The sequence below is a fragment of the Phyllostomus hastatus genome, unplaced genomic scaffold (genome assembly GCF_019186645.2).
Source record: "Phyllostomus hastatus isolate PE091 unplaced genomic scaffold, TTU_PhHast_1.1 phas_contig_210, whole genome shotgun sequence".
Classification (NCBI taxonomy): domain Eukaryota; kingdom Metazoa; phylum Chordata; class Mammalia; order Chiroptera; family Phyllostomidae; genus Phyllostomus; species Phyllostomus hastatus.
Window position 1 is genome coordinate 34,999,662 of NW_025333737.1, and position 26,606 is coordinate 35,026,267.

Below are 26,606 nucleotides of genomic sequence, written 5' to 3' on the forward strand. Positions count from 1 at the left end.
TGGGAATCTGCATTGTGGACGCGCTCCCCCAGCATTCCGGTAACGGCCAGGTGTGGGCATCGCTCCAGGAAGGGGCCCACAGGGACCCCCGTGCCCCTCCAAGGGGCCGGGTGAGTCAGAAGTCAGGTCTTAAGAGCCCCGACTCCCTGACCCAACCTGACGGTTCTCCGGTTTGCACTGGAAGGCGAGGGGGGGAAGAAGAGACCCAGAGCGAAGAAGCCATTGTGTGTTTATTACTCACGGTTAATCACTACCTACCGAATTCTGTCCGCGGGGTTAAAGGATTAAGTACATAAATCTTTTTATTTAAACACTGATTTGTTTAAATATATACACATACAACTTAGTTCAGCAAGGCCGCACGATATACACCAGTTCCAAAACAAGACAGTCAGACGTCCAGGCGCGGACAGCCAGGTTCCTCCCGTCAGCAGTGAGCGAGGCAAGGAGACGCCGTCGGAGGGAGCGTGGGAAGGCCGAAGACTGTCCAGAAGCGCGGCCCCTCCCGGGTCTCTGAGCGCACCGGGCCGAGTCCGGCTCCAGGACCAGAACCAGAGTCTGGGGAAACGCCAGTGGCCACTTCTGAACCCCACCAGGCTGCCGCCGACAACGGTCCCAGTTTCGTTGGGGGAAGGGGACCGGGCGGAGGACGCTCACAGGCACACCACTCCGAGGGGCGCGACGCCGACGGCAGGTGTAGGGCGAGCTCCGCGGTGGCCGCGGCCTTCCCATAGTTCCACTCTCCCCTTCCCGCTGCTCCTGCTTCACGGAGACGCTTCCCTCCGGGGGGCTGGCGTGCAACAGCTACGAACGCAGCCCGCTGTGAATGGAGACACGGGAACCGCCCGGCTGCTTCCTGAACGCCGCCCTAAGGCTCACCTGGGCAGGTCACGTGGGGACACAAAGGTAAAAGGCATGAACAGACGCCCCTGGTTTCCAGAGCAAGAAAAATGAACACTCGTTTCCCGCCCCAGCGCGGGAACAGGGTGCATCCTGATACTGAGGGAGCGGCGGTTTGAACCCCCTGGGCCCTCCTGCGCCTGACACTCGCTGGCTCCGGGGACTTGCATCGGGGGTCTCCGGGGCAGAGGGATTCAGAAGAGGTGGGGCAGACACCACCTGAGATGGCACGTCCAGGATGCGGACTGCACCCCCGCCAGACCCAGTCCAGTGTGGGCGGAGCCGCGGCCTGTCCTCCCGCCCCAGCAGCAGCTCACGCCGCTCCCTGGGGCAGCAACTCCAGACACTGGGCTTCTGCCCCCTCTGACTTGGCGGGGGGCTGGTGAACGTCCAAGCCGACCCCCAACCACTCCTGGCTTGGGACGGGCAGGAGGCCCACACCCTCTTCCACTCGCCTCTTCCTCACTCCCCCGTTCTCCCCTCCCTGCCGAGGGAGAAATATTTACACAGAGCAGGGGACAATCTGGCTGAAAAGCTCTGGACTGCCTTTAACTCACTGCAAAACAAAACAAATGAAGAACACCACTCATGAAGCAACCCTTGAAATAAGGAAGAAGGCACCAGGAACAAACAGCATGCTCAGTAACACCACTCGGAAGGGAACACAGTGTGGAGGGGAGAGACACAGGTTTGCAGCTGACCTTTCTCAGGAAGCCAAGAGGGGCAACGCTCCTTCCTCTCGCCCCGACCCTACGTCCAGCTCTGACAAAGTACACAGGTGGGGGCTGGAGGTCGCTCCCTGCGTGCCGCCCCACCCCCGGCAGCCGCAGAGCGAGGCTCCCCCCACGTGTGCGTGTACATGGAGAGCCCCGCAGTGGCTGTTCTGGTGGTCACTCCGACTCAGTTAGACATTTTGCATAGAGAAGATACCAGCCCACTTGGTTTCTTTTCTTTTATTATAGGCATCAGCTAGGACTATATGTGGCGTTCGTTAAATGTCATGCACTGATGGACAGAAGAGAAAAAGAGATGAAAAAAAGGACAAAGGAGAAATAGGAGCAGCGGTGAAAATCTGTAATAAAAACTCTTCTTCTTAATTTATAGGTAAGTTTTGGCATTGTTATATCCAACTCCCCTCCCACCCCCCAAGTTCCAACCGAAGTGAGAGGGTCACCAGGTGGACCGCCGGGTGTTCCGAGCCCCCGCACAGGCTGCTGTCAGAGGCAGCTTGTGGGTTAATTCTTCGTATAGGCTTTAAACTTTTCGCTTTCTTTAAATAATCTCCTCTTGATCCTTAGACGTTCCGGTTCACGGGGGTGACGTAATTGCGGGGGAACATGCCGGTCTGCCCGTGGCAAGCCCCTTTCCACCAGTTGGGGTCTGAGTTATCCATGACGTGGATAAAGTCTCCCCGACGGAACCCCAGCTCTCCATCCTCCTGGGGGTCAAAGTCAAAGAGGGCCTGGACGTACGTCGGTTGCTGCAGAGGGGCGGGGAAAACACACACATCGCACCCTGAGTGTGGCCAGTCCCCCGGTGAGCGGGGCTGGCTATGGGGGGGCGTGAGCGCCGTGTGCCGACTTCTCCACGCTTGCTGGAGTACCCCCACGCCCCCCCCTTCACTCTCACACGGCCCCAGTTTACTCTGTGTGGGGGCAGTGCGACCGTCCTCCGTGCTCAGAAATGACCAGGGCAGCCCTCGGCTGCGGTGCCACTTGCGCCGTGTGACGGAACAGGGAGCAGCAAGTGTGGCTTTAAGGGGAAAGACCTTCAGAAACAGCCGTCAGGTTTTATGTAAAATCCCAGGATTTGAAAATGCTTCAGTTCCTATCACTCTATTACTTAGAAGACCCTGGAGGTTTTAGGGAGTCAAAAAGCCAGCGCTTGAACGAGTATGGTGGCACCTCCCACAACACGTGAGCAGAGTCCCAGGACTAGGAATACAGAAATGAGCGTGGGCCCCCCCCTCCCTCCCAAGAGTGACTCCCCCCCCGCCTGCTTCCAGGGAAAGAGCACCGGAGAGAGTGTCAGAGACCCGCCTTCAGCAGACTCGCTGGCCAACCAACGAGCAGAACACTGCCCTGGAGGAGCAGCCCCTGGAGAAGGCCAAACCACTGGCACTCTAGTTCAGATTCAAGCCGTTACCGTGAATAAAGGTAAGGTTTTAAGTGATGAGCGTAAAAGCGCCAGAAGCAATCCTTTCAAGAGGCACCCGCTGCCCGAGGAGCTGCTTTCATTGCTAGAAACGGTCCCACCTCCCTCTAACGAGGCTTACCTGTGGCACCTGTTCTATGTCCCGGAGAAATATCTGCTGGTTTCTGGAGACGGATGTAGATCTGTGGTAATCTACGAGCTCATTCAAAGAATTGAACTTCACCACCCAGAGGAAGTACTTTCCGGCTCCGTCTCGGAGCACCTTGAAGTGCTGCACGTCGTTTCCAAACCTGGGGAGGGGCAGGGGACACACGGGCGGCCAGGTCAGGGGCTCTGCCTGGCTGTCCCCCAAGGGTGGTTCTCCCCCAGGGCCACCCCCCCAGGGCCAGTCCTCACAGCCCGGGCCAGGACCGCAGCCGAGCAGGCTGGAGGGCGGGGGTGCCCCGCTCCCCCGAGACCCTCCCTCCCTCAGGACTGCCGACCACCAGTGACATTCTGAAGACGTCTGCAAGGAAGAAGAGAAGTCCTAACCTATGGCGCGCCCCACACGGTACCAAATGGAGGTAACACAGCCTGGGTAAAGCAAGGAGTGGGGCCTAATTACCTGTTCCAGTTAAAAAAAAATTAGAATATTATGTGACTTTAAAGACTACAAAAGGTGGGAAAGGAAGTGAGTACGGTACGAAGAGGAGGAACTGGACACACTCCCAACAGTTCTCTACCTGTGTCCATTCAGGGTCTTCAGTTCTCCTCATGGGAAAGAGGCCCCACAACACAAGAACACACCGGATGACAAATAAAGAGGCCCCCGCCCCCGCCGAGACGAGTCCCCTCCGTCAGGCAGTGAAAGGTAAGCGCCCCCTTCACACTGGCCCGCAGCAGCAGCAGCAGCAGCAGCAGCAGCAGCAGCAGCAGCAGCGAGAGCCTGGCGGGGCAGAATGGCCCCCATCACGGTGCCACATGGCCAGCCCCTCAAGCTCAGCGACGGCTCTGCCCGTCCTGCGCACTGCCCAGTCCTCAGTGTCCACGCCAGTGCAAGCCCTCAAGAGGCACTCTAGGAAGGCCTGTTCAATGAACGAAACTACTCTCTCCTCGGGATCCCCAGTCTCAAACTCGCAAGAAACAAAACACTTCCTAACAACCACCCAGCAGGTGGCAGCACTGAGCTTCCAGGAAGCCTCGGACAGGGAGACGCCAAGCATTCAGAGACCGAGCGGTGAGTCCTCACTTGAAGGGCGTGCATGGGTTCTGCGCCTTCGAGTGACACGACTTACAACCAAACCGAGTCTGCCACAGGCTAATTCACACATGCAAGGGCTAAAGTGCTGCCACACCTCGTCAGTGTTACAGTGTAAGGACCTGCCGTGTTGCTATTTCACGAGAGAAAAAAGGTGGGTGAGGAGAACGCGTTATGAGGAAGGACACACTCAGACGACACTCTGGGCCCCAAGAAGCCCGCTGCCACCACGCAGTGGCTGGTGTCTGAAAGGACCGCAGTGGTCTGCGCCACAGACTCCCGTCTTGAAAGGAGAGAAACATCTCGGAGATGATGTTCTCGAACTTCCTTCACATCATCTTTGATCGAGATGGTGAATGACATGCCTTCCAAACTGTACTTCTCCAACCATGAGCACACGAACTCTTCACACTCTGTATGGACAGAGTGGGGTGGTGTGGGAGCCTCCCGGCGGCCGCCACGCGCAGGGCCCGTCAGCGGAGCCCAGGCAAGGCCCTCGCACGGATGCTAACAGCCAAGGTGGGGGGTCTGCCACGCCCTTCTTGCGCCCGGTCCTTGCAGCCTGAGTCACACCGGGTCGGGGTGGAACGCAGGGGAGCGGGCGAGGAAACACGGGGCAGTAGGAAGCCAAGGGCACTCCCATCCGGGTGCTCCGCACCAGAGCCTCATTTGCATGCGTTCAGTCAAGCGCTGCGAGCACAGGTGGCGTGCGGGGGTGTGGGGGATGTCCGCGCCTTCCACTCTCTTGCTGTGAACCAAAACTGCCCTGAGAGCAGGGCTCACTGAAAAACCCACCGCCGGACGAGAAGGACGCTCACATCCCAGCCCGACCCTTCGTGTCGGGACTGAGCATGGTGCTGGAAGCACAGGTGCGAGGCGCTGCAAACACTGCCTGAAACCACCTCCTGTATACTCTCCGAGGGCGAAAAAACTCAAGTTTAAATCTGTGTTTCAAAAAAGCTACACTTGAACCGCATATCTGGATTTGAGATTAAATAAGATATTCAGCTGAGGTTTGAAAGTGAAGAAATCTTTACACCACTTAAAAATGGCAAATAAATTCTTACAGCCTTCATTTAAAAAAAATCAGTTTTAAACTAATCACCTCTTTGTCACAGGAAGGATGGACTGATTCATCAGATTCCTGGGGTGGGGGTTCCCGAGAGAACACATTACTAACTAGAAAAGGCCTCGCCCAAAACCCAGGGAAACGACAAGCTGATTTCAGCATCCTTAGGTCCCAGGTGGGGCTGACGGGCTTAGAACCCTCTAAGCTGCAGCCCACGTCCTCTGTGACTCCCAGGGTGACACAGTCCCTGTCCGCCAGCTCCCTTCTGCTTTTAAATTCACCACAAGGGAAAGCAGAACCCCCCCGCCAACCCCTGTGGTGATCTTTTACACGAGTGTGAGCAGCCTAGGCTGGTGGTGGCAGACCTATGCTGGACAGCTGGGGGGCTTGAGAAGGTGGGTGTGGCCACCAGGCAGCCGTCAGAGAGAGCTGCAGGGGTCCCCCGGAAGGCAGGGTGCAGGGGGAAGACAGAGCCAGGAGCACGGACACACGGAGGGGTGGGGCGGGGGATGAGGGGCAATGGTGAGCGCACGCTGTCTGCGGCTGCCGCTCAGCAACTAGCCAGATCCCCTGGGTGCCTGGCCCAGGGCTGCTGGAACACATTTTTAAGAGGGGCCAGAAACTAGGATTTTAATGTAAAATCTTATTTGTGAAATCCCGTGTAGGCGAAACCCTCCCAGTGTGCAACCTCTGGCGTGCGTCCCCAGACACCGGCCTGCGGCGCCACCTCCCAGGCGTGGGGACAGACAGGGCTGCAGGCCCCAGCAGGAGATACTCACTTGACGGACAGGGAGAAGTCCCCGGGAGCACTCTCACTCTCTCGGATGAGGAAGGCCCCGTCATGCCGCTGTTTGCTGAGCATTTCTTCTGCCTTGGCTCTGGGGATTTTGCCAAAAAACCACCTGAGGAAGGAAGGCAAGCCAGTCAACACCTGCTTCCCCAGAGAGAAACGGGCTGCGAAATGGGAGCAGCAGAGCACCCCTTGCCAGGGGAGGGCCTCCCCCTCGCCCTCAGCCTCGACGTGCCCAGCCAGGCCCTCCTTCGAGAGGCGGACCACCTCCCTTACGACGACCGCACCCTACCCCATGCTCCAGGAAGGGACCTGTAAGGCGTGATGGTAGGCCACTTCCTCCAGAGGAAGACACTTACAAGCGGGACTCCGGGACCCAAGCCCACCGGGCTCCCTGACTCACAGCAAGGCACGGGGAAGCCCCGGCCCGCAGCAGGGGAGACAGGCTCCTTCTGGCAGCCACCTGACGTGGCTGCAGCTCTGCTGCCGTGGGAAACGGGGCAGGACAGCTAACAGGCGCAGAGGTCGGAGACGGGGCTTCTCCTCGTGCCAGGCCGAAGGGAAGAGGCTCCAGCTGCGCGGGCAGCCTCCGCAGTAACGACGGCTGGCGTTCCTCTCCACGCTCGCCTGTCGCCCCTGCTCCAAGTTTAGCGTTTGGGAGCCGCCGGGGACACTGTAATTTACCTTGTGCATGGGCAGCTAGTTACAAAATGTGCCTTTGCATTTGGAGCAAGTCAGACCCTTCTGCTCCCAATGCTAATTCACACCTTGGCCACAAGAAAAATAGGGTGAATTCGCAGAAAACTGTGGGAGCAACTGGTCCATGGCTTACTGGGAGGAAGAGGAGGAGAACACTTTGAAAAAGCTTCAAGTCACAGCTGCCTAAGCATTTCACATGAAAACCATACTAATTAGGATGGATGAACTGTGAAAACAATGTTCTCTTTGCAAAGCGTCTTTACTGTATCATTATTTTAAAAAAACAACCATGTTTCTTAGAGCTAATAAAGACCAACACGCTTCGTTAAACTCCTCACATGGTAACTTACATTCACTAAATATACAAACTATAATAAAAATGGTACAGAACCGTCCATTAACCTCACTTATGTCTCTCTCACTTGTAAGCAACTGCTTTGACAAGAGGTCTCTAAGAATACACTACGCTAAAATTCAAATAGATGTGAGCTGCTAGAAGGATACATTCGGAAGTTGCTATTAGTAACTTTTCAACATTCCTAAATCTACCTACTTACGTCTTTCTCATTTTGCTTTTCTCATAATGCCAACCTGCCGAAGAGCTGGTACAGTCTATCTTCCTGCTTCTACAAAGAACTCAGGGGTAAGCCCTCCAGCGCCTGGAAGTCAGGCCACACAGAAGAATCACATGTTAATAGCTGCAGTCAGGAACGACAGCTCACAGTGCTGAGGCCACGCAGATATTTCCTGTTTTAATCGTGGGTGCTTTCCCTCCTGCAGGGTGCTCTTGCACACACACGGGCACTTGCCCGGGGTGGGGGCAGTTACTCAAGAGTCACACTCTTTCCTCCTAAACCCCCAAGATCATCCCAGCACGTATGCATTTTACTTTCCTTTCCTGCTATTCAAAATATAAGTAATAAATGAAAATAACCCAGATGTGCGTGCAGTAAAAATAAAAAGCTAGACTCTTCCCTCAAACTCCCCAGAGGCAGCAACTGCGGCAGCTGTATGTGTACGTCCTAGACCTTCCCTGATGGTGCACAGACAGCTGGACAGACAGACAGACATGGCTGCAGGGCTTCCTTGCCCCCAGCTTAGAATGGACTCAATTTTATTTTCAATTGAAAAACAAAACCTGAGTGTTGCAGGTTCGATTCCCAGTCAGGGTACATGCCTGGGTTGCAGGCTGTGACCCCCCAGCAACTGCACATTGATGTTTCTCTCTCTCTTTCTCCCTCCCTTCCCTCTCTAAAAATAAATAAATAAAATCTTAAAAAAAACAAACCCCCCCCACAAAACCTGCAGTGAAGGAACGCACACTTGACTGGACTTTATACAAAGCAAACACACCCTTGTTACAAGCACTCAGACTGAAAAATTAGAAGTCAGTTGGAGATGTTATTAAGTGGATACTTCTTTCGTATCTGCTACCATCACTGCGCACGTGGACACACACACTCTCACCCCCACCAAGGACGCCCCACAAGGCAAGGACCAGCGCCCACGCGAGGAAAGCTGTCGCTCGCTCTCAGTCACCGTTAAACACCGTCGCTCCGCATTTCCGCAGCATTTTATACTGTTTTGAAGTTTGATTAGCCTCTTTTAATGCTGACATTGATATGTAACTACATGGCTATGGTCAAAATTTTAAAAATCTTTAAAAAGATGGATTTATACCACAACACAAATAGCAAAGACGAAAGCTAACGGGAGGAGGCTGCTTATTCTGTGACTTCATTCCTGACTGCGGCCCGAAGGCTCCCACCCGCGAGTATTTAATGGGAAAGCACAGAGCTGGATCCGCCCACAGTATCGACGACTCATCTCGCAACACTGATGCCAACAATCATTTTGTAGACCGTGTTTAATTTGTGAAACCAAATGCTATAATGGTTCACAGTCCACTTTAAACTTCCCTCTTTCTAACAAAAACTAAAGGTTTCGGGGTGGGATGGGGAAGAGGAAGTGGAGAGGGGGAAGCGAGGAAAGAGGAAGGGAGGGAAGAGGTCCGGTGCCCTGTGCTCTCCCACAGCTGGGAAACCCGCACTGGCTGGGCACTTACAGGTGCCGGCCACAGAGCGGTCCCCTAACAGAAACCGTGCCTGTGGGACTGAAGACCACACAGGTACAACAAGGTCACGTTCTTTTCCAGCAGTCCACTCGCAGCTTGGAGTGGACTTTCAGCCAGAGTCTGTGTGTGAACCGCACCCGTATTGGATGCTCCCCGATCAATGATCCACAGGCCTCTACAGTGGGGAACAGGCACGAGAGTGACTCTTCTTCAGAGGAGGGCCCACCAGTCAGGGCAGCAGCCACAACTGCCCACCAAGGGGGCCTTTCCTACGTTTTCTCAACGGCTGGGTTTGAAGTGCCTCTGGTACTGAGACAATCCGAAGGGAAGCAAGGATGGAGAGACACGGGCTTTTTTATTTAGTACAAACAATACAGTATGATATCCTGCTGAATTCCTTTTTTTGCCAGGAAATACAAAAAAAAAAAGAAAAAAGAAAAAAAAAGAAACAAGTTGATTTTGTTGTCATTGGATTTAGTGCTGGAGTCAGAAAGCCACGGCCCTTGGCCTAAATCCACCCAGTTTTTCTACAGCCCACGATCCAGGGCTGTTTTTAAAAAATGCAGCAGAAGAACGTGGGCCGTGACGCAGACGGCACGCGGCCCTCGCAGACTATGGTGCTAGCACTCACTCTTGGGGCGCTCACAGGAGTCCGGCCGAGCCCCGACCTACTTCCGGGACGACGGAAGGAACAGCGGCGTGCACGTCACTTGGGGCGCGCACGTCACTTGGCGTCCAGGGACTGAGGGAGGGAGGACGCACGGTGACGCACAGGGGGGGCCTCCCGCTCGCAGGAGCCACGCCCCAAGTGCTCCTCCCCGGGGAGTGCACGGGCCATGCTGTCCATGAAAAGCCCACACGACCCCCAAAGCAAGTGCCGACACTGAGTGGCTGTGAGAATGCAAAGCTGTGCTTGGTATACTTTCCAGGAGCACCAACGCGGAAGTCACGAATTCTCCAAGGAATCTAAAAAAATCTTTGGTGGGGGAGGGAGGAGCATGAAGACCAAACTCATATAGTTATGACGATATGAGACAGTGTAAGTTCCAAACAAAAACTAGAAAAAAGTAGTTTATGAATTAGACAGATTTTCAATGGACTTCTATTGAGCTCTAAAAAGGTGCCTCATTCTTCCTGAAGTAAAAAGACATTTCCTTGAGTACAACACATTTCTTCATTACCAAACTGCAGGACAACCCAACCTTCTCTCTCCAGGCGAAGGCTTCCTGGATGTGATCTCCCAGAGAGCTCCACGTTCACTACGTGGAGGTTTTATTACCCCATAATTTACCTCTGGCACCTGGCACGGTCTCTGCCACCTGATAAAAACTGCGTCAGAGTCTAATGGCCAAGCCATGAACCAACAGATAGCTTTATGGTAAAGCCCCTAATCATTTCTTTCATTTTAGAGAAAGAGAAATCATCTTTTAAAAAGTATTTATTATTTATTTTACTTTTTATTTTAAAGAGAAGGGAAAGGAAGGAGAAAGACGTGGAGAGAAACATCGATGTGAGAAACATGGACTGGTTGCCTCTCGCACGTGCCCTGACTGGGGTCCGATTTTGCAGCCCTGCCAGGAATCGAACCAGTGACTTTATGCTTTGTAGGACAACGTCCAACCAACTGAGCCACACCAGCTGAGTTGCGAAACCATCTTTTAAAAAGAGATTCAGTTCATAAGGTAGCATTTGGCCCAGATTTAGTCGCTAGTGATAGCCAGCTCTGAAAGCAGTGTGTATATGGGAAGAAACTCATACAGTGCTCTATAGTGTTCTACATGGTGAGTCTTTTAGAATAAAAACTGTAATCATAAATTAGCAGCATTGAATAAAATACTATCAGTGCTCCTAATTTGCAGGATAAAGAGGGATAAACTAGACAATCTTGAAGTCCGCTTGGAGTTCTGTAACACTGTAAGCTCTGTATAAGTAAGGTGGAGTTAATATCCTCCTCTAGTACTTGAGGGAAGAGAAATGACAGGTACATGTTACAGCGGTGACAATGAAGGTGAGGGACAGACGGGCTGGTATTCAAAGTGGGTCATGTCATCGAAAAGCCTTATCACTGTGGCCCTGGCTGGGCGGCTCCGCTGGTTAGAGTGCCGTCACGGTAAGTCAATGTTGCTAGTTCAAACCCCAGTCAAGTCACATACAAGAATCAACAAATTAATGCATAAATAAGTGGATCAATCAATCAATCTCTCCCCTCTCAAATTAAAAAAAAAAAGTCATATCACTAAGTAGGAGAATTTTGTCATGTGTCAGTGGCATTCTAACAGGAACACCGAAAGCCTCAGCCCCCTGAGCACACAGCGCGGAAAGACGGCCTTGGGGGAAGGAGCACAGCCAATGACGAGAGGTGGGGATGAGGGCCGGAGGACAGCGGTCTGTAAGGGCCCCAGGGTCCCACTATGTTATGTAGAGTAGGAATGGGAGGGGCTCTAAAACAATATGGAGAGAGAAAGGCTCACCGCTTCGGCAGCTCTGAGCAGGAGAGCACTTTGTTTCCTCTGGAATAAGGACACTGAGTGGAGAGCGAGGGCAGTGAGGGTAAGCCCGTCATATGCAGCATCGTGCTTGGGGGGTACAACGGGCATCAGGATCCGGTCCCACAGGATAATCAAACGTATCAACATAAAACCATGGGATAAGTACCCTTCCTAAAACTCAACCCCTCCCCCTGAAAGACCCAGAATTATGAAATATCTGGCCCCAAGGGTTTCATACAAAAGGAATTAAGGACCTGTGTAACTGTTGTTCTATTACCTGAAGATCACGGACAATTATTATTAATTTAAAACATATACACTATTCTGTAATAGTATATGAACTATTGTTTAAATGAAACAATTGTTTCATTAAAGATTACTAATTACTCTTCACCTGAAACACACTATTATTGACTATTATACTATCATTATACACTATTACTTTTTTAAATAAAGATTTTATTTATTTATTTTTAGACAGAAGGGAAGGAAAGGAGAAAGAAAGAGAGGGAGAGAAACATCAATGTGTGGTTGCCTCTCGGGTGCCCCCTTTCAGGGACCTGGCCCTCAACCCAGGCATGTGGCCTGACTGGGAATCAAACCGGTAACCCTTTGGTTCACAGGCTGGTGCTCAATCCACTGAGCCACACCAGCTAGGGCCTGTTATAAACTATTATTAACATGCAAAATCAATGTTTTGTGAATTCCCTAGGAAGTCTGAAATAAAAGTATGACGCACATCTCAGTGATCCAAATTTTAAAAACATTACTGGAAACAAACAGGCAGGTCTGACCCTGGGGGACAGCAGAGCCCAACTTACGGATGCGGTTTCATTTCTATGTAATTCTTGGGAATGAAGCCATCTTTCCCATTGAGTTCTGCCTTGTACCAGTTCTGATCACATTCTTCATTCAAAACCTAAAAAGAAATAAGACAAGAAAAAAATCGATCATGTCCTTTTCACTCTGAAAAGAGTAGCCACTAAAACAATTATGCTGACGTTTAGTTTCATTTGTGAAAGGTGTTATCTGAAGTATTATCACGTACACGGATGCAAGAAAGGCTTCTTGAAACTTTAAACCACCAGCATTGTGTCGACCCTCACAGCTAAAATTGAAAAGAAAAAGAAACTGTCCCTGGCAATGAGAGTTCAGGCCCTCAAGCATCCAACACTGAACTGGCAGGAGAACAGCGGCAGGGCCGACGACAGGGAACGGCGACAGGTCGGTGTGGGAGTGGAGATCCGGAGAATGGCAGAGCTGACGCTGCACTCCACTGGGTGGGCACGGGCCCAGAAACGCGGCCGCACTGCCCGCAGTTACCAGCCAGAGTGAGGTCCTCTCCAACACTGTTCCCTGTGAGTCACATGGACAGGCTGGCCGTGACACTACGATCTGTACAGCAGCGGTTCCAACCTCTTCCATCTCATGGTGCACACAAACTAATTACTAAAATTGTGTAGCGTACCAAAAAAAAAATATATATATATATAATTTTCATTCTTTTACACCAGACAGCTATTATGTTGGCTACTGTCAATTTTCAGATTTGACAATCTAAGGGAAAAGAGGTCAGTGCCCCTGACGATACCTGCCCCTAGTCAGGTATCGTGTGTTTTAAAAGTTCTAGCAGCCCTGGCCAGGTAGCTCGGTTGGTTAGAGTGTCGTCTGCATACGTCGAGGTTGTGGGTTAGATCCCCTGTCAGGACACATGCAAGAGTCAACCAACAAATGCATCAGTAGAACAACAAATCAATGTTTCTCTCTCACACATCAATAAATAAAATATTTTTAAAAAATCCGTGGGCCACACAGGTTGCAAAAGGCTGCTGCAGGGCACTGTTAAGTTGCAGGGCAGATCCAGGTCCAGCGCAAAGGCTGCCCTCTGAATTCTAGATTTCTAAGACACGGCAAAGGGCAGAAGCATTTTTAAAAAGTATGTAACTTGGAAAACAGAAATGTGAACTGAACTCCAGAGTGATGAACACAGGAAAACGTTGATGGACTAGTAAGTGGTAGTCAATTTACAATACATTACACAACCAAGTTCTAACAGGAAGTTGGTAAAAGTCTGTAGAAATGCTTGCGTTGAGGTCCTGCACAATGCTGTAGCTCATTGCTGAATCGGAACCCAGATTTCTTTAGAGCGTACGACATGTACGCGGCATTTCGACGTGAGTTAGGTAACTCTGGAGCAATCGACAAACAGCCCTGCACCGAACGCGCCTGGAGGGGAATCTGCCCTGAGCAGCGGCTGTGCCCTGGTAGCTTCACCGCGCTCGTGCCCATCCGTGAGGCTGGCCGACCTCTGGCCCTCCGCCCGTAGGTCACCGAGCTGAGCGTGCGAGATGAGGTGGCACATCCTGTGAGTGTGCATCTGAGAGCTCTGAAACGATTCAGTGACCGGTGAGCCCATCAGCTTCGGTGACGAACACTTGTTTGTTTTCATCACTGTTCCCCTCCCCCCTAAAAAGTCCTATTTTCTTAAATAACTGCAATGATACAAACTAATATATGCAAAATGCATTCATAGTTTTAAAATCTGCACTTCAGAAACAAAACACTGAACTGTGCTTTAGCCGGCCAAGTTGTTCAGTTGCCAGACGATTATAAAATGCTACTGAGGGCGATGGTAAAGGAGGGAGGCTGCTCCTAGGGCGCTCCCCGCCATGACGACGCTGGCGCCCCCGCACAGTAGGGCAGACCCGCCAGCACCAGCCAAGGTGCTGAGACCTGAGGGGCCACCATCCCACAGACAGCACAGCGCGTTCAATGACACGAGAGCAAAGGAGGGATTTTAAAAGCTGCTTAAACCAGGATTTTGTTATCTACCAAAAGGAAAAATTTGAAGAAAAATGTGGCCTGGTAATTATGTTATAAAGCATCATTCCATAATAATAATAAAAATGAACTTTAGGCTTATGGACAAGTTTTTCAAATGTCTAAAATTCCTGCCAGAGGAGAGTCAGGAGGTGATTATGGCCCACTGGCCATCAAAACAGAATCAAGGTAATCACCTGGAAAAGGTCACTTTTAATTTAAGGATAACTGTTTCATGCCAGGAGTTCACATAGCGATACCACCTTGTCACCTTTACTCAGAGAGAGGCAAACTTGCCCCTAAAAAGCGAACCCCCCAATAAAAGAAACTCCAGGGCAATTCCCAGACCTGGCACCAATTTATAACTATGATTTCCTCTGCAGAACAAAATTATTACTTGGTGTTTAGAATACTCTTCGCCCCCAAGAAGGCAGGCAAATACAGAAGTAGTGCATTTAGTTTATATATATATATAAAAGATTTTATTTATTTTCAGAGAGGGTGAAGGGAGGGAGAAAGAGAGGGAGAGGAGCGTCGACGTGGGAGAGAAACACTGGCCTCAGCCTCTGGCATGTGCCCAGGTAGGGACTGAACCTGCAACCCAGGCATGAGCCCTGACCGGGAATTGAACTGGAGTTCTTTCCCTTTTTGGAATAGAGCAAACTGAGGTCTACCAGTCAGGGCTAGTTTATTTTTAATGCAATGTGCATGTGAGTGGAGAAAATGTGGTTCTCTGGAACATTCCAGAACCCAGAAAAGCAAAGTGTGGCTGTGCATGCCTCTCAGAGTGCCCTGTTAGCTGCAGGCCACCCGGAGGCAAGGACCAGGTCCTCCCACCCACCTGCTCCGCTGGTGCACTGGCTTTCACACGCAAGCCCTGAACTGCGATAGCACAGTTTAAAAGATATTTTAAAATGAAGTTTTGTTCACATGTTTAAAACAGCAAAGCATGAAAATTAACATAAGTGAGTCTTAGGCGGAGCAGAGAGAAAGGGACCGGAACCGCATGTGGAAAAGCTTGCACCTACGAAGACTGTTTAATTCGCTAGGGTTTCAGATGAAAGCTCCCGTCCTTGCAAGCCACCTTTAAAAGCCTCAGCAGGGTTCTGAGAATGAGGAAGCGGCTCCCGCCACCATTTCCCCACGACAGCAGGCGGCTCGTGGAGCACTTGTTCGTTACCTCCTAACCAGCTGACGGCTGAGTCCCACAACCACACTTTTGTTCCCTTTGAAAACTCCAGGGAACGTGTCTAGCTACCACCCCACAGCTGCACGCTCCACTCCGGCCTCCGCATTCCCTCCCGTCAGGACTTGCAGCCCCACAAGACGCTCTGGTCTAACGGAAGCAGATTGATCAAGAGATGAGATTACGAAAGGAGGAAGAGACACGTTTCAGTGAAGTTTTTTTCTTTTTGCAAGAAAGAAAAAAAAAGGATTAAAAATAATGTTCGAGTCCAAATCCACAAGAAACCTAAAAGACGAGGAATGGTGTAAAGCTTGCACAGGAGGATTAAAACCAGTCCACCAATGGAAGGGGACACACGGGCGCTTCCGGCGCGTCGCTGTCGCATCCCACCTGTGCTGGTCACCGGGTGTGTTCAGTCTGTGCACACTCGCCAGGCTGTGTGCCTACATACATACACACCTTTCAGCATGTGCATCAGACTTCAACTGAAAGTTGGAAACACTTCATCCAAGGGAACACAGTACTACTACGGTCCAACTCACAGACCAGAAAAACATACCAGGGCCTCACACATCTCAAGTACAAACTTTCTACATCCCCAAAATACACGGGAAACAGAAGAGAACAGAGTGAGACTTCAGAAGCCCCCATGAAGAGGGCTTACCATCACTCCTCTATGAACACGAGACATTCCCAGAAGTAAAGCTGTCTTCACCAGGGACAGCTCAGAGTATTCCAAGAGCTCTGTTCTGCTCGTCTATATTACGTGATTCTGGTAATATTCTTCACGGCTGCCACTGTCCCTCACCCCCGATCTGAGACCATTCCAAAGGCAATGACAATTCCCCACTTACACCAATACCAATTTAAAGCTTTCCAAATAGATTTTTAAAAAGTGCCCTGGCTGGTGTGGCTCAGTGGATTGAGTGCAGCCTGTGAACCAAGGGGTAACCAGTTCGATTCCTGGTCAGGGCACGTGCCTGGATTGTGGGCCAGGTCCCTAGTAGGGGGCGCATGAGAGGCTACCACACACTGATGCTTCTCTCTCTCTCTTTCCCCCTCCCTTCCCCTCTGTCTAAAAATAAATAAAATCTTTAAAACAACAAAGACGAAACAACAACAACAACAACAAAAAAAGCCAAAAATACCACCTAGAGCTGGGCCCCCTGCATTGCAGAAATTCAACATAAGCCAGTGAGTTTCCCCAGCTCCTCAAAAACCAGGCAGTCGGCCCCCCAGGAGCAATGCTGAAATACTGCCATGGCTTACAGGGGCTTTTTAAAGACTTAACCCCTAAGAAAAATCCTACAGGGCCCTGGCTAGAACAGCAGTGCTGGGAGAGCCATTTAAAATCAGTTCTCTTCAGTTGCCCATTACATATTTTATTATAAAACTATTAGAGCGCTCTTCAACTCCTAAGACTTCCTTAGTATGGATTACTGACTTGGCCCCAAACCACACTGATTCATTACTAACATTTTAAATAAGTGCTTTATATTCACCACCTCCATCTGTTACAGTTTTTGCTCCACATGAAAAACGTCTTGGCGGCGCTGCCTGCTGTACTGTGCGCCGAATCATGAAAAACGCCCACACTGTAGATAAGTGATCCTGAACTTCGCCGATGAGATGGCCAACTGAAAGGTCGTTCGAGAATTAAGGTTCCTGGTCCTACCAGAAACCTTAAATTGTTTACACAAGCACACAGAGAGAAACGGCACTCACGTTCACGTTGCCAGGCCAGTCTCCAAGCTGAACAACTACAACCCCCAAAAAGACATGCCCAGCAGGCACTGTTTGACCCGGTAAAGACCCTGACCCTTAAAGACCAGAAAGTTTAGAAGAACTGAAATGTATTTATAAAGTTTTAAAACTCTAATTTTGGCAGACTTATAAAATTGTGTGTTTAGCATCAAATTATGCTGTTTTATTACATGGGTTAAGGAAAACCTATTCATTTAAAAATATTTATGTACTGATCTGAAACCAGGGGGTATTTCACGTTATGGTAATAACTTCTCTCAGCCAAAGTATTAGCATCTATGCCATGAAATGCTACATTTAGTTCCCTTCGAAATGGGTGTTTCCGCAAGATTCATTTTTGGGGGGGGATCCAGGAGACCTAAATCCTTGTTTTTTTATATTACTTTCTTTTTAAAAAGATTCTACTTACTAAACTAATGAAATCCAAAGGGCATCTGGTGGTGAGAGGTGCTAAGTTTTGCCCTTTAAATAATTTGAAAAGGAAAAGAACGAAAAAGAGGGTGGCAGGGGCGGAAAGAAGGGAGGGAAGGGAATCCCCAAACCCCCACATTTCCCACTGGTAGAATCACTCATCACTTTCATGCCGCTGCCACTGAACAGCAACCCCTTTCGCCCCACCCAGGCTCGATCTCGCCATGTCTCCAAGCAGCCCTGGTCAGCGGGGAGCCATTCGACGGGGAACGGTAGCAGATCAGAAGGCCAAGGCCCACCACCTGTCCAGGCATCAGGGTTTAAGGCTGAGCTGGTCTGATCTCAACCTACTCAGTACTCCGAACCAGTTCCAACATCGCTGCTTTTCTGTTAAAGGCTCAACCCACATCATTCCTCAGTCAGCACCACCCGTCTCTGTAGCTCGGCCGCCGCCCCCTCACCTGTCCTTCGCACCCACGACCTCACGGAGCGGGCGCTTCGGCCGCACAGCCAGGCCGACCCGCAGCGGCCTCTCAGCACACTGCGCCGCTCGCTTTCCTCCCGGCTGCACCGCACTCTTCCTCGTGCATTTGGGTCTCTTAGGTTCAGTTCAGAGCTTACAACCAGTTCGGTCACTTTTCTCTGCTCGTTTTTATAACATCTAGTGGATCGTGGTTGATAACAACATATTATTCCTTATGACACCTTGCCTGCCTACCACCACTTTACTGATGTGCTCCGGCTCCCTTCTGAACTAGACTGAAGCACCTTCCAGCCGCTCCGCACCCAGTTTTCTCGAGCATGCTCCGCAGCTCTTCGAACGGTGTCCGGCGCATCCTGAGGAACCGACTTGCACGTGGGGGCTTTGTTCTAAGTGGTGCACACAGCATCACAGCTGGCTGGGTGCAGCAGCAACAGAACGAACACCACACGCTACACGTGACCGTCAGATTCCTGGGTGAAAGACGGCGGCCTCCTAGACAGACCCCAGGAAGAAGGCCGGCTGTCACGACTTGCTCCCCCGCGCAAGGAGAGGCTGAAATAAAGGAAGTGACAGGGAGAGGCGGGCAGTCTTCCCGCAACCGAAGCACCACTGCCAGGGGCCGTTCAGGTGGAAGGCCTCGGAAGGGGGCATGCCAGCTCCTTTTCTCTGCTCCGACTTTTCCCAAGAAAAGAAGGTTGTTCAGGTGGGGACATATGATGGGTGGACAGGGAAGGACACTTTCACGCGAAGTGGACTGGGGAGAGAGAGGAGATGCGGCTCTGTTTCTAACCCGCGCAAACACCTCTCAGCGTGGGGCCCTTCCTGGAGTGCTCAGAGGCCCCGCTCAGCCTGCGTGTTTGATGAGGGACCGGCTTTAGCAGGGTGTGGATTTTAGAGCTACAACTCCTCCAACAAAATGTCTACAAAAGACTGTATGGAAGACTTGCAAATCCTTATTTTTCCACTGAATGGCAGCTAGGTGGATGTAGAGAGAGAAGAGGGATGAGAGACAGACACAGACATACAGGTGCGTGCAAAATGACTATACTAAGAGTTCAGGGTGACTCGTGCATTTTTTAAAATGGAAGACTTCATTATAATGGTCATACATTCACAGATGCAGGAAGATGAACAATTAAGATAGCCAAATTATAGGATATTTCTCTTTTCTGATAAGTAAACCAAATTGGATACTTCTACCAATTTCTCCAGGTTTAGCTGTCATTAAGAAAGCTGCTCAGGACATTTTAACAAAACAGAAGGTAGTTCACACTTACGTGCTATTACTCCACTCAGAGAAACCTAGATACAGGGAAACCTAAATGCACAGTCACTGCCCCAAAATAAACTCTTTCTACTAAAGGGGCACCAAGAGTTTCTATTCAAACAGCTGTCTCGTGTGTTCTGAGATTCGAGGGAGACATATTTCTTTGGTGTAGTTGAATGCTCAACAGAAGAGCGAAATGCTCTCAGAACACCAGAATTTCAGCTGCAGGGGGTGGGAGGAGGGGGGGCAGAGGGAGCGGGGGTGGGGGGGAGAGACAGACAGACAGACAGACAGACACCAAGGAGTTTCAGGAGAGAAAATATTGTGCATTCGAAAAAACTCAGCAATTATACGAATGCCGGTACGAGGCGAGCACCATGCACACGCCTCTGCCAGATGAGCTGAGGACACCATGGGTCCGCCTCCCAAAGAGCGTGGAGTCTAGTAAAAGGGCGAGCTGCCATACCATGTGACACAGCAAGGACAGAGGGAATTATGGGTATGATGATGGCAAGTATCAATTCAACAGAAAATATCTGTGCTTCAAATATCACAGAGAAAGGCCTAACTCCCACTTAGGGGATCCAGGGAAACTCCCTGGAGGAAGTGTGAACCAGGTTCTACTCTTTGCTTGCATCTTTGGGTGTGCTCAGCCTGTGTAAGGGCTGTGAGCGGAATGAGTGTGCCAGCCCTCCCAACCTGCTATCGACTCAGTTCTCTGGGCCACACTGCTGGCCATTAGCTAAGAGACTGGTTAAGCTTCCTGAAGTTGAAAAGTAAAACCTTTACTAATGGTATCAGAACTTGCTAACTGGAAATAAACAAAATAATGTCAAATTTAGCTAACTAAAAAAAAATCTTCACCTGAGGATGCGTTTTTATTGATTTGACAGAGAGGGAGGGAAGGAGGGAGGAGGAAGGGGGAGAGAGAGAGAGAGAGAGAGAGAGAGAGAGAGAGAGAGAGAGAGAGAGAGAGAGAGATGTGAGAGAGAAACACTGATCAGCTGCCTCCTGAACGTGCCTTGACCGGAGATAGGACCTGCAAGCTCCAACCCACTAGCAACCCGGTCGGGGCAGCTAGTTCTTTACTAATAGGTATTTGGCCACCGTCCATATGATCTTGTTTACTAACAGAAGGCTTTCAATCTCAGGTCAAATTTTACACCCCTCTCCTCAAGAAACCAAGCGAAATAAAAAATAAAGCCGCCGAGGCCCAGGGGAAGAGCGGTCACCCGTTTTCTGAGGACGGGCAAACCTGCTCACGTTCGCCAGGTCTGCCCCTCAAGGTCGCTCACTTCCCGCTGCCCCGGCACAATAAAACAAAACAGGAGCTCCCGGCAAACCCACCCCCCATCCGCGACAACAGAGTTCATGAAATTTTACTGAAGGCCCTAGCGATTCAAGATGCAAACTCAAGTTCTATTGATTTACAGCTGTCATGTGACCCAGGAGCCACCTCTGAGAGTGTAACTGAAAGAAAAAGCAAAGCGACATTTAGTCACCGAGCTAATCACTGTCAGCTGCCTACGGAGCTGTGACTGAAAAACTCAAGGACAGGGGTCCTCACACTACATGCTACTGCTCTAACCTCCGAGAGCTGGTTCCAACCGTGTTTCCCACTCCCGAAGCAGTCGGAATCTGGCCTCGAACCAGGACAGTGTGGACTCCTGTGACAGAGGGACTGGGGATGAGTGTTAAGTCCTCACCCCATTTCCAGGGTGGAGGTGAGTGCAGGCAATTAAGCAGGTAATTTACAATGCTGACGTGAAAACGTGGATTAGTGTTAGGTTAGGGAGCAGAACACAGAGGACCCAAAGCTAGCCTGGAGGGAGGGGGATGCGGTCAGAGAGTGAGTTTGGGGGAGACCCAAAGGATCTCCTGTGGTCGAGGAGAAAGCCTGCAGTATGCAAATCAGCGAGAACCAGCTGGACTGCTAAGTATGATCATCAGAAGCAAAGGAAGAGTGACATTCAGGTTTGCATTTTTCAAACACTTTCCCCTCCTCCCTGGCTGAGCTGAACACCTACCCCCCAGGCGTGGAGCAGAGCAGAGCAGAGCAGAGCAGAGCAGAGCAGAGCAGAGCACCTCAGGCCAGAGCAGACAGGATGGAGCAGCCCAGCACCACAGAGTGCAGGGCGAAACAGCCCAGAGCAGGCCACGGAGCAGCAGAGCACAGCTGTGTAGCTGGAGAGGGGCCTGCCCCAGGGCTGCCTCATAGCCATGCTGTGCTGTATGGCAACTGAGCTGTTTTGCACTGAATGAAGTTTCCTTCCCCCAACCCCGTAATAAAAACCAAGCCCGTCCCACTGTCTGTGCTGTGAAGACAAGTGCAGAAAGACGACTGCAGCCGCCCAGGTGAAAGGCGACAGCGCTTCGACTGGGGCGGGCAGTGCAGCAGAGGGAAGAGGGTAGAGTCAAGGTATTTCGGGGAGGTGGAATCAACAGAGACCAATGATTAGATGTGGCTCAGTGGTCTCCCCTCTTAACCACCGATTTTTCTGAAAAGCTGTAGAAAAATGGCTATACAATTTTCTTTTAAAGCCCCCATGAGTAGAAAGCATAATCTCAAATACAAGGTCTGTCCAGAAGGGATCCAGCCAGGTACTGTGAAAAATAAAGACATTTACTGAACAAGATACAAGATATAAGAAACACTGCACACAGGTCAATGACGCCTCAGTCCGCTTCAAAGTAGGAACCTTGGGACCTCCCACAGTTGCCCCGATCACCATCAGCTGCCCCGTAGTATTTTCCTGAATCTCACTGATGGTCTGAAATCTCTTCCTCTTCAAAGATGATTTTAATCTGGGGAAAAGCCAGATGTTGCGATCCTCTAACAGGCTACACGTTACTTGCACCCACCCCACCCCCGCCCCGTAGTGGAGCTGTCCTCTGTTGAAACGACAAATGGTCACTGCAGATACCGAGGCCGTCACCTCCTGCTGGTAACCACTCCGGCGAGGCTGCTCCCCTGCAGGAAAACCACCACATGACTGACTGAGATCACCACCCTGCTCAAGTGCCACCCAGGGAGCTGGAGACTCTCTAGCCTACACATCCTCAAGAACAGGGTTTCACGTGGGCATGCCTGGAACAACCGAATCACGTGGCCCATCCCAGTCGTCCGTGTCTACCACTCAGACACGTGACGGGCCCCCGCCCCGCTCTGGAGGGTCCCACCGGCAAAGGTGAAAACAAGTGAGTGCTGAGTGACGGTGGTGTGACAGCACTGGGGGGGGGGTATGTGAGGTAACACGGTTTCATAACAAGCAGTTTGGTCCCAGGTATTAAAGATCTGAGTCTTCACACCCACTGACCTAGCCATTCTCAGGACTCCATCCTGATAAAACAATCTAGGATGGGACCAGTGTGTACAGACTCAGAGCAGACACAGGGAGGGCCCGCCCTGAGTCAGGGACCGTGCTATGTCCCGGGGATACAACCGGGAAGTGACCTCAGTGCAGCAGGGACTCGAGAGGAGGGGGCTCAGGTGGTTAGGGCCGCGGGTGCAGTCAGCTCTGTGGTGAACAGGGCAGGGGGCTTTGTAGGGGGGCGCACCTTGGGCAACCTCATCTGTCCACGCAGAGATGGGCGTTCAGGAAAGCTTGCCCTGGCAGGAACATTTCCGGCGAAGCCCTAGTAGTGGGCAGGTCTCAGCTAGGCTTCGGGGTGAGGATGGAGGCCATGAGTGAGAGGGAAGAGGCACATTCCACGCAGAGGGAAGGACCTGGGTAGAGGCCTGCAGGTGGGAAGGGGTTCAGCACAGCCTAGAACTGGAATGCTGAAGTTTAGGGGGTTATGTGAAAAGGAGAGCCACGGAGGCCAGGGAGACAAAGAGCTGGGCCAGGCTGTGCAGAGCTCTGACCAGCAGGATGAGGATTCTGGGAAATTACAGGCCGAAACTGCTCGCTGAGACCACAGTTCTGCTTTTGTGTGGCGGCATGTCTGAGGGGGCAAAGTGGCAGCAGGGCTCCTGCGGGAGGCCAGGCAAGGAGAGAGGGAGATTCAGACCTGGGCAGGGGTAACCTGACTGTTCTGGAAGACTCTCAAATAAACAGAAAACACCCAGACACATTCTTTTCAGAATCTAAATCCACTGCTCCCCCACAAGGTCCCTCTCTGCACAAACAAGGTAGACAGTGCAGGGTGAGATAGCAAATTTCATGCCGTTCACAGGCTTCTCAAGGTGATACAATAAAAAACTTAGATACAGTTTAACTATTCTCCACCATATTTAAACAAACGAAAAAGAACATGTATGAAAGGCATAATCCCGCAGTTATGAAGACCCCATTTTTGGAGAATACAGGGCACGTTTAATGGCCATACAATTAAAAATGGCAACACAAACCTGACATCACTTTCCACACAACCAATTCGAACAGATATTTAGTGTTCAGAAAAACTTTAGAATCTATGAAACTATTCCACTTTAACTAGTACACCCTGACACGTGCCTATTTGATTACTTCCACTTTTCTACTTCCAAAAGTGACATTAGGACTCTTACAAGACCCCAAGCACGGACACTTTCATCAGGAAAAATGGGCATTAAAGTTCAGAACATGACGACGTTGTCTAAGTACCTCCCTAATGGAACGGGAGACAAATACAGCCGTTGTTGACAGACAGGCTAAATGAATTACCCTCCCCTTACTGCTGAAGGGAGGCCCCTCTAGCAATTAACTAGCTCTGGGCCCTTCAGACAGCTGCAGAGCACGGCGAGAGCAGGTCTGCTGACAGGGCTGGGGTGGGGGCAGCAGAGAACGCCCCCGTGCTGCGGGCTCGTACCATCTGCAGGAGACAAGCCCAGCCTCGCTCCGCCTATTAGTTTTCTCTCTCCGAGCACCTACACACTGTTCCCTGGAAAACCAGCACTTTTCATCCCACAGAAACGTCGCAACCTGCAGAGAAGAGAGGGACTGAGGGCACTAAATAACAGGATGCATTAATGCAAACAGCGGGCCTGTCAGCCCCTCGATTCCACGCTACAAGAATGACTTCCCTGTCTCCCGTGGCGCTGAGAGTGGGAAACCCACGGACCACTTCAGGATCCCGGGTCACGCCGGAACTGACGGAGCAACAGCTGTGCTGCCTGGAAGTGTGGGGGGACCAGGCACACGGGGTGCACCCTCCTGCCTCCCAAACCACAAAAACGATCAGGCATTATCACGGTGACCTAAGGCACGACTGGGTGCAGCCCCCAGATGGTATCATCAGACCTTTATCACAACCCCGTTCACGCGGAGGGAGGGTGCTGATGTCACGAACGGCTGTGCACGCAGACCGCCCGCAACGATCAAGCTATCAGATCTGAACCGAATAGATCGAAAATCCCATTTTCTACAGTTTAATATTCATTATCAAAGTCACAGCTTACAGCTCTGGGAGAAAAAGTCAGGCTGGTTTAAAAAATCATAGTTCCTTTATTGGATGGCTTTCTGCTTTTCCTAGAGCTCTAACGGCCTTAAAAAGTTTCTCTTTTTTCTTTCTTTCTGGTTTTATTACATTAAGTTACTACAACTTTTCAAGGATGGTATCCAATGTCTGAAATACCCTTTTCCCTCTTCAATAGACCTGTCATTCTGACATTTCCCTCCAACACTTTCCTCAGTTAAAGGGACCGATTCCCAGGTTTCACATCTTCCCCATCCTTGGGTTCCACCGCCCTTTCCCCAGAAAGGGTGCTGGGAACGCAAGCACGTTGGGTCCTGGCATGGCTGAAAATGCCTGGACTCTACGCGTCCGCCTGGACGCTAGGCTGGCTGGGCACAGAGTTCCGCAGAATTCACAGCTGGACGGCAGTTGCACTCAGTCTGAAAGACACCGTCTTCTGTGCTTGGAGTTGCTCGTGCAGGTTGCTGGCAGCCTCGTGGTCATTTCTTTATAAAGACCGGGGTGCCCAGCCTTTTGGCGTCTCTGGGCCACACTAGGAGAAGAGCTGTCTTGGGCCACACATGAAATAAATACATAAACACTAACGAAAACTGATGAGCAAAAAAAGGCTTTAAGTTAAGTTGACAATTCTGTGTTGAGCCGCAATCATAGCCATCCAGGGCTGCATGCGGCCCACGGCCGCGGGTTGCACACCCCTGGATGCTTTCAGAACCTCCTCTTCTCATCATTTTGAAATTGAGCAGTAATGTATCTGAGTGCAGATCTGGTTTTGTTCTTTATGCTGGGTATTTGGTGGGTATTCCCTGCACACCATCACACCATCAGCTAAGAGAAGCTGTCTTCTTTATTTTCAAAAACTTGATAGTGCCTTCCTTTCATCTGCCCCATCCTCCTTCCGAAGCATTAGCTACTAGCCAGCCACCAGACTCACGAGACCCCAGTGGGCTCTCACGGCACTTCCCTAGCCCACCTGCTCCCCGTCCTCCGTGACCGTCTCACGCCTTTCCCTACTCCTTAAGCCTCCGCCGCTCCTCCACCATCCTTCCCAAGCCGATGATCTCACCTCCCATTTCACTGAAAAAAACAGAAGCAACCAGAAGAGACATCACAAAGCTCCTCGTGCATTCATACCACTATTTGTGCCTGTACCTTTATCCTGTGTTTTCTACGGCTTCTGTCTGTGCTCCTAACAAAACCAAGTTCTGCTTCCATGCCAGATCCCCTCTCTTCTTGCCTGTCCAAGGTCATTAATCCAGTCATTTAGCTTTCTTCTGCATCATCCCTTTTTTCTGTCTCTACTGGATCTTTCCTCCCAGTAAATAAAAGGGCTGTTACTTGTCCCATCTCTGGGACTGGGATGAAAAGAGGCTTCTTTTAATTCTACCACCTCATCTCTTTCCTCCCTTTACAGCAAAACTCCCCGGAACAGTTGTCAATATTCCTTGTCTCCAGTTTCTTTCCTCCTGTTCTCTTCTGCAGCCCCCAAATTATATTATGAACTCTTTTAAATACAGAGCAAAGTTAAAAGAATTCTACACCGGACACATTTACCTGCCCCCTGAATTACACCATTACAGTATGTGCTTCATCACATGCCTGTACATCCCTCCATCACCTACCCTCCCAGCATCTCCAAGCTGCAGACACCAGTCCACTTTCTCCTGAACACCTCTGCACACACGTTACCTATAATTAAATTCCAGTCTGCAGTGGGTTTTTTTGCTGTAAAATTTACATAACCACCGCCGCCCCCAGCAGTTTCCCTGCACTCTCTCCCCTGGGCCCACCCACTCTCCTGAGCCCGCTCCAAACCTGCTCGCTCTCCCTGCTCCGCTGAAACCTCTCACACGAGCCGCTAAGGGGCC

General features: G+C 50.9%; 1 protein-coding gene across 1 annotated transcript in view; it reads right to left on the reverse strand.

The window, feature by feature from the left end:
• Nucleotides 1-212: 212 nt before the first annotated feature.
• The window catches only part of GRB2 (growth factor receptor bound protein 2), a 61,987-nt gene continuing 35,593 nt past the window's right edge, over nucleotides 213-26,606 (reverse strand). The window contains exons 3-6 of the mRNA XM_045836997.1: nucleotides 12,234-12,331; nucleotides 6,140-6,262; nucleotides 3,176-3,344; nucleotides 213-2,380 (exon numbers count right to left, since the gene is read on the reverse strand). Coding sequence (XP_045692953.1) covers nucleotides 2,195-2,380; nucleotides 3,176-3,344; nucleotides 6,140-6,262; nucleotides 12,234-12,331 — 576 coding nt within the window. The 3' untranslated portion in view covers nucleotides 213-2,194. The remainder of the gene's footprint in view (nucleotides 2,381-3,175; nucleotides 3,345-6,139; nucleotides 6,263-12,233; nucleotides 12,332-26,606) is intronic.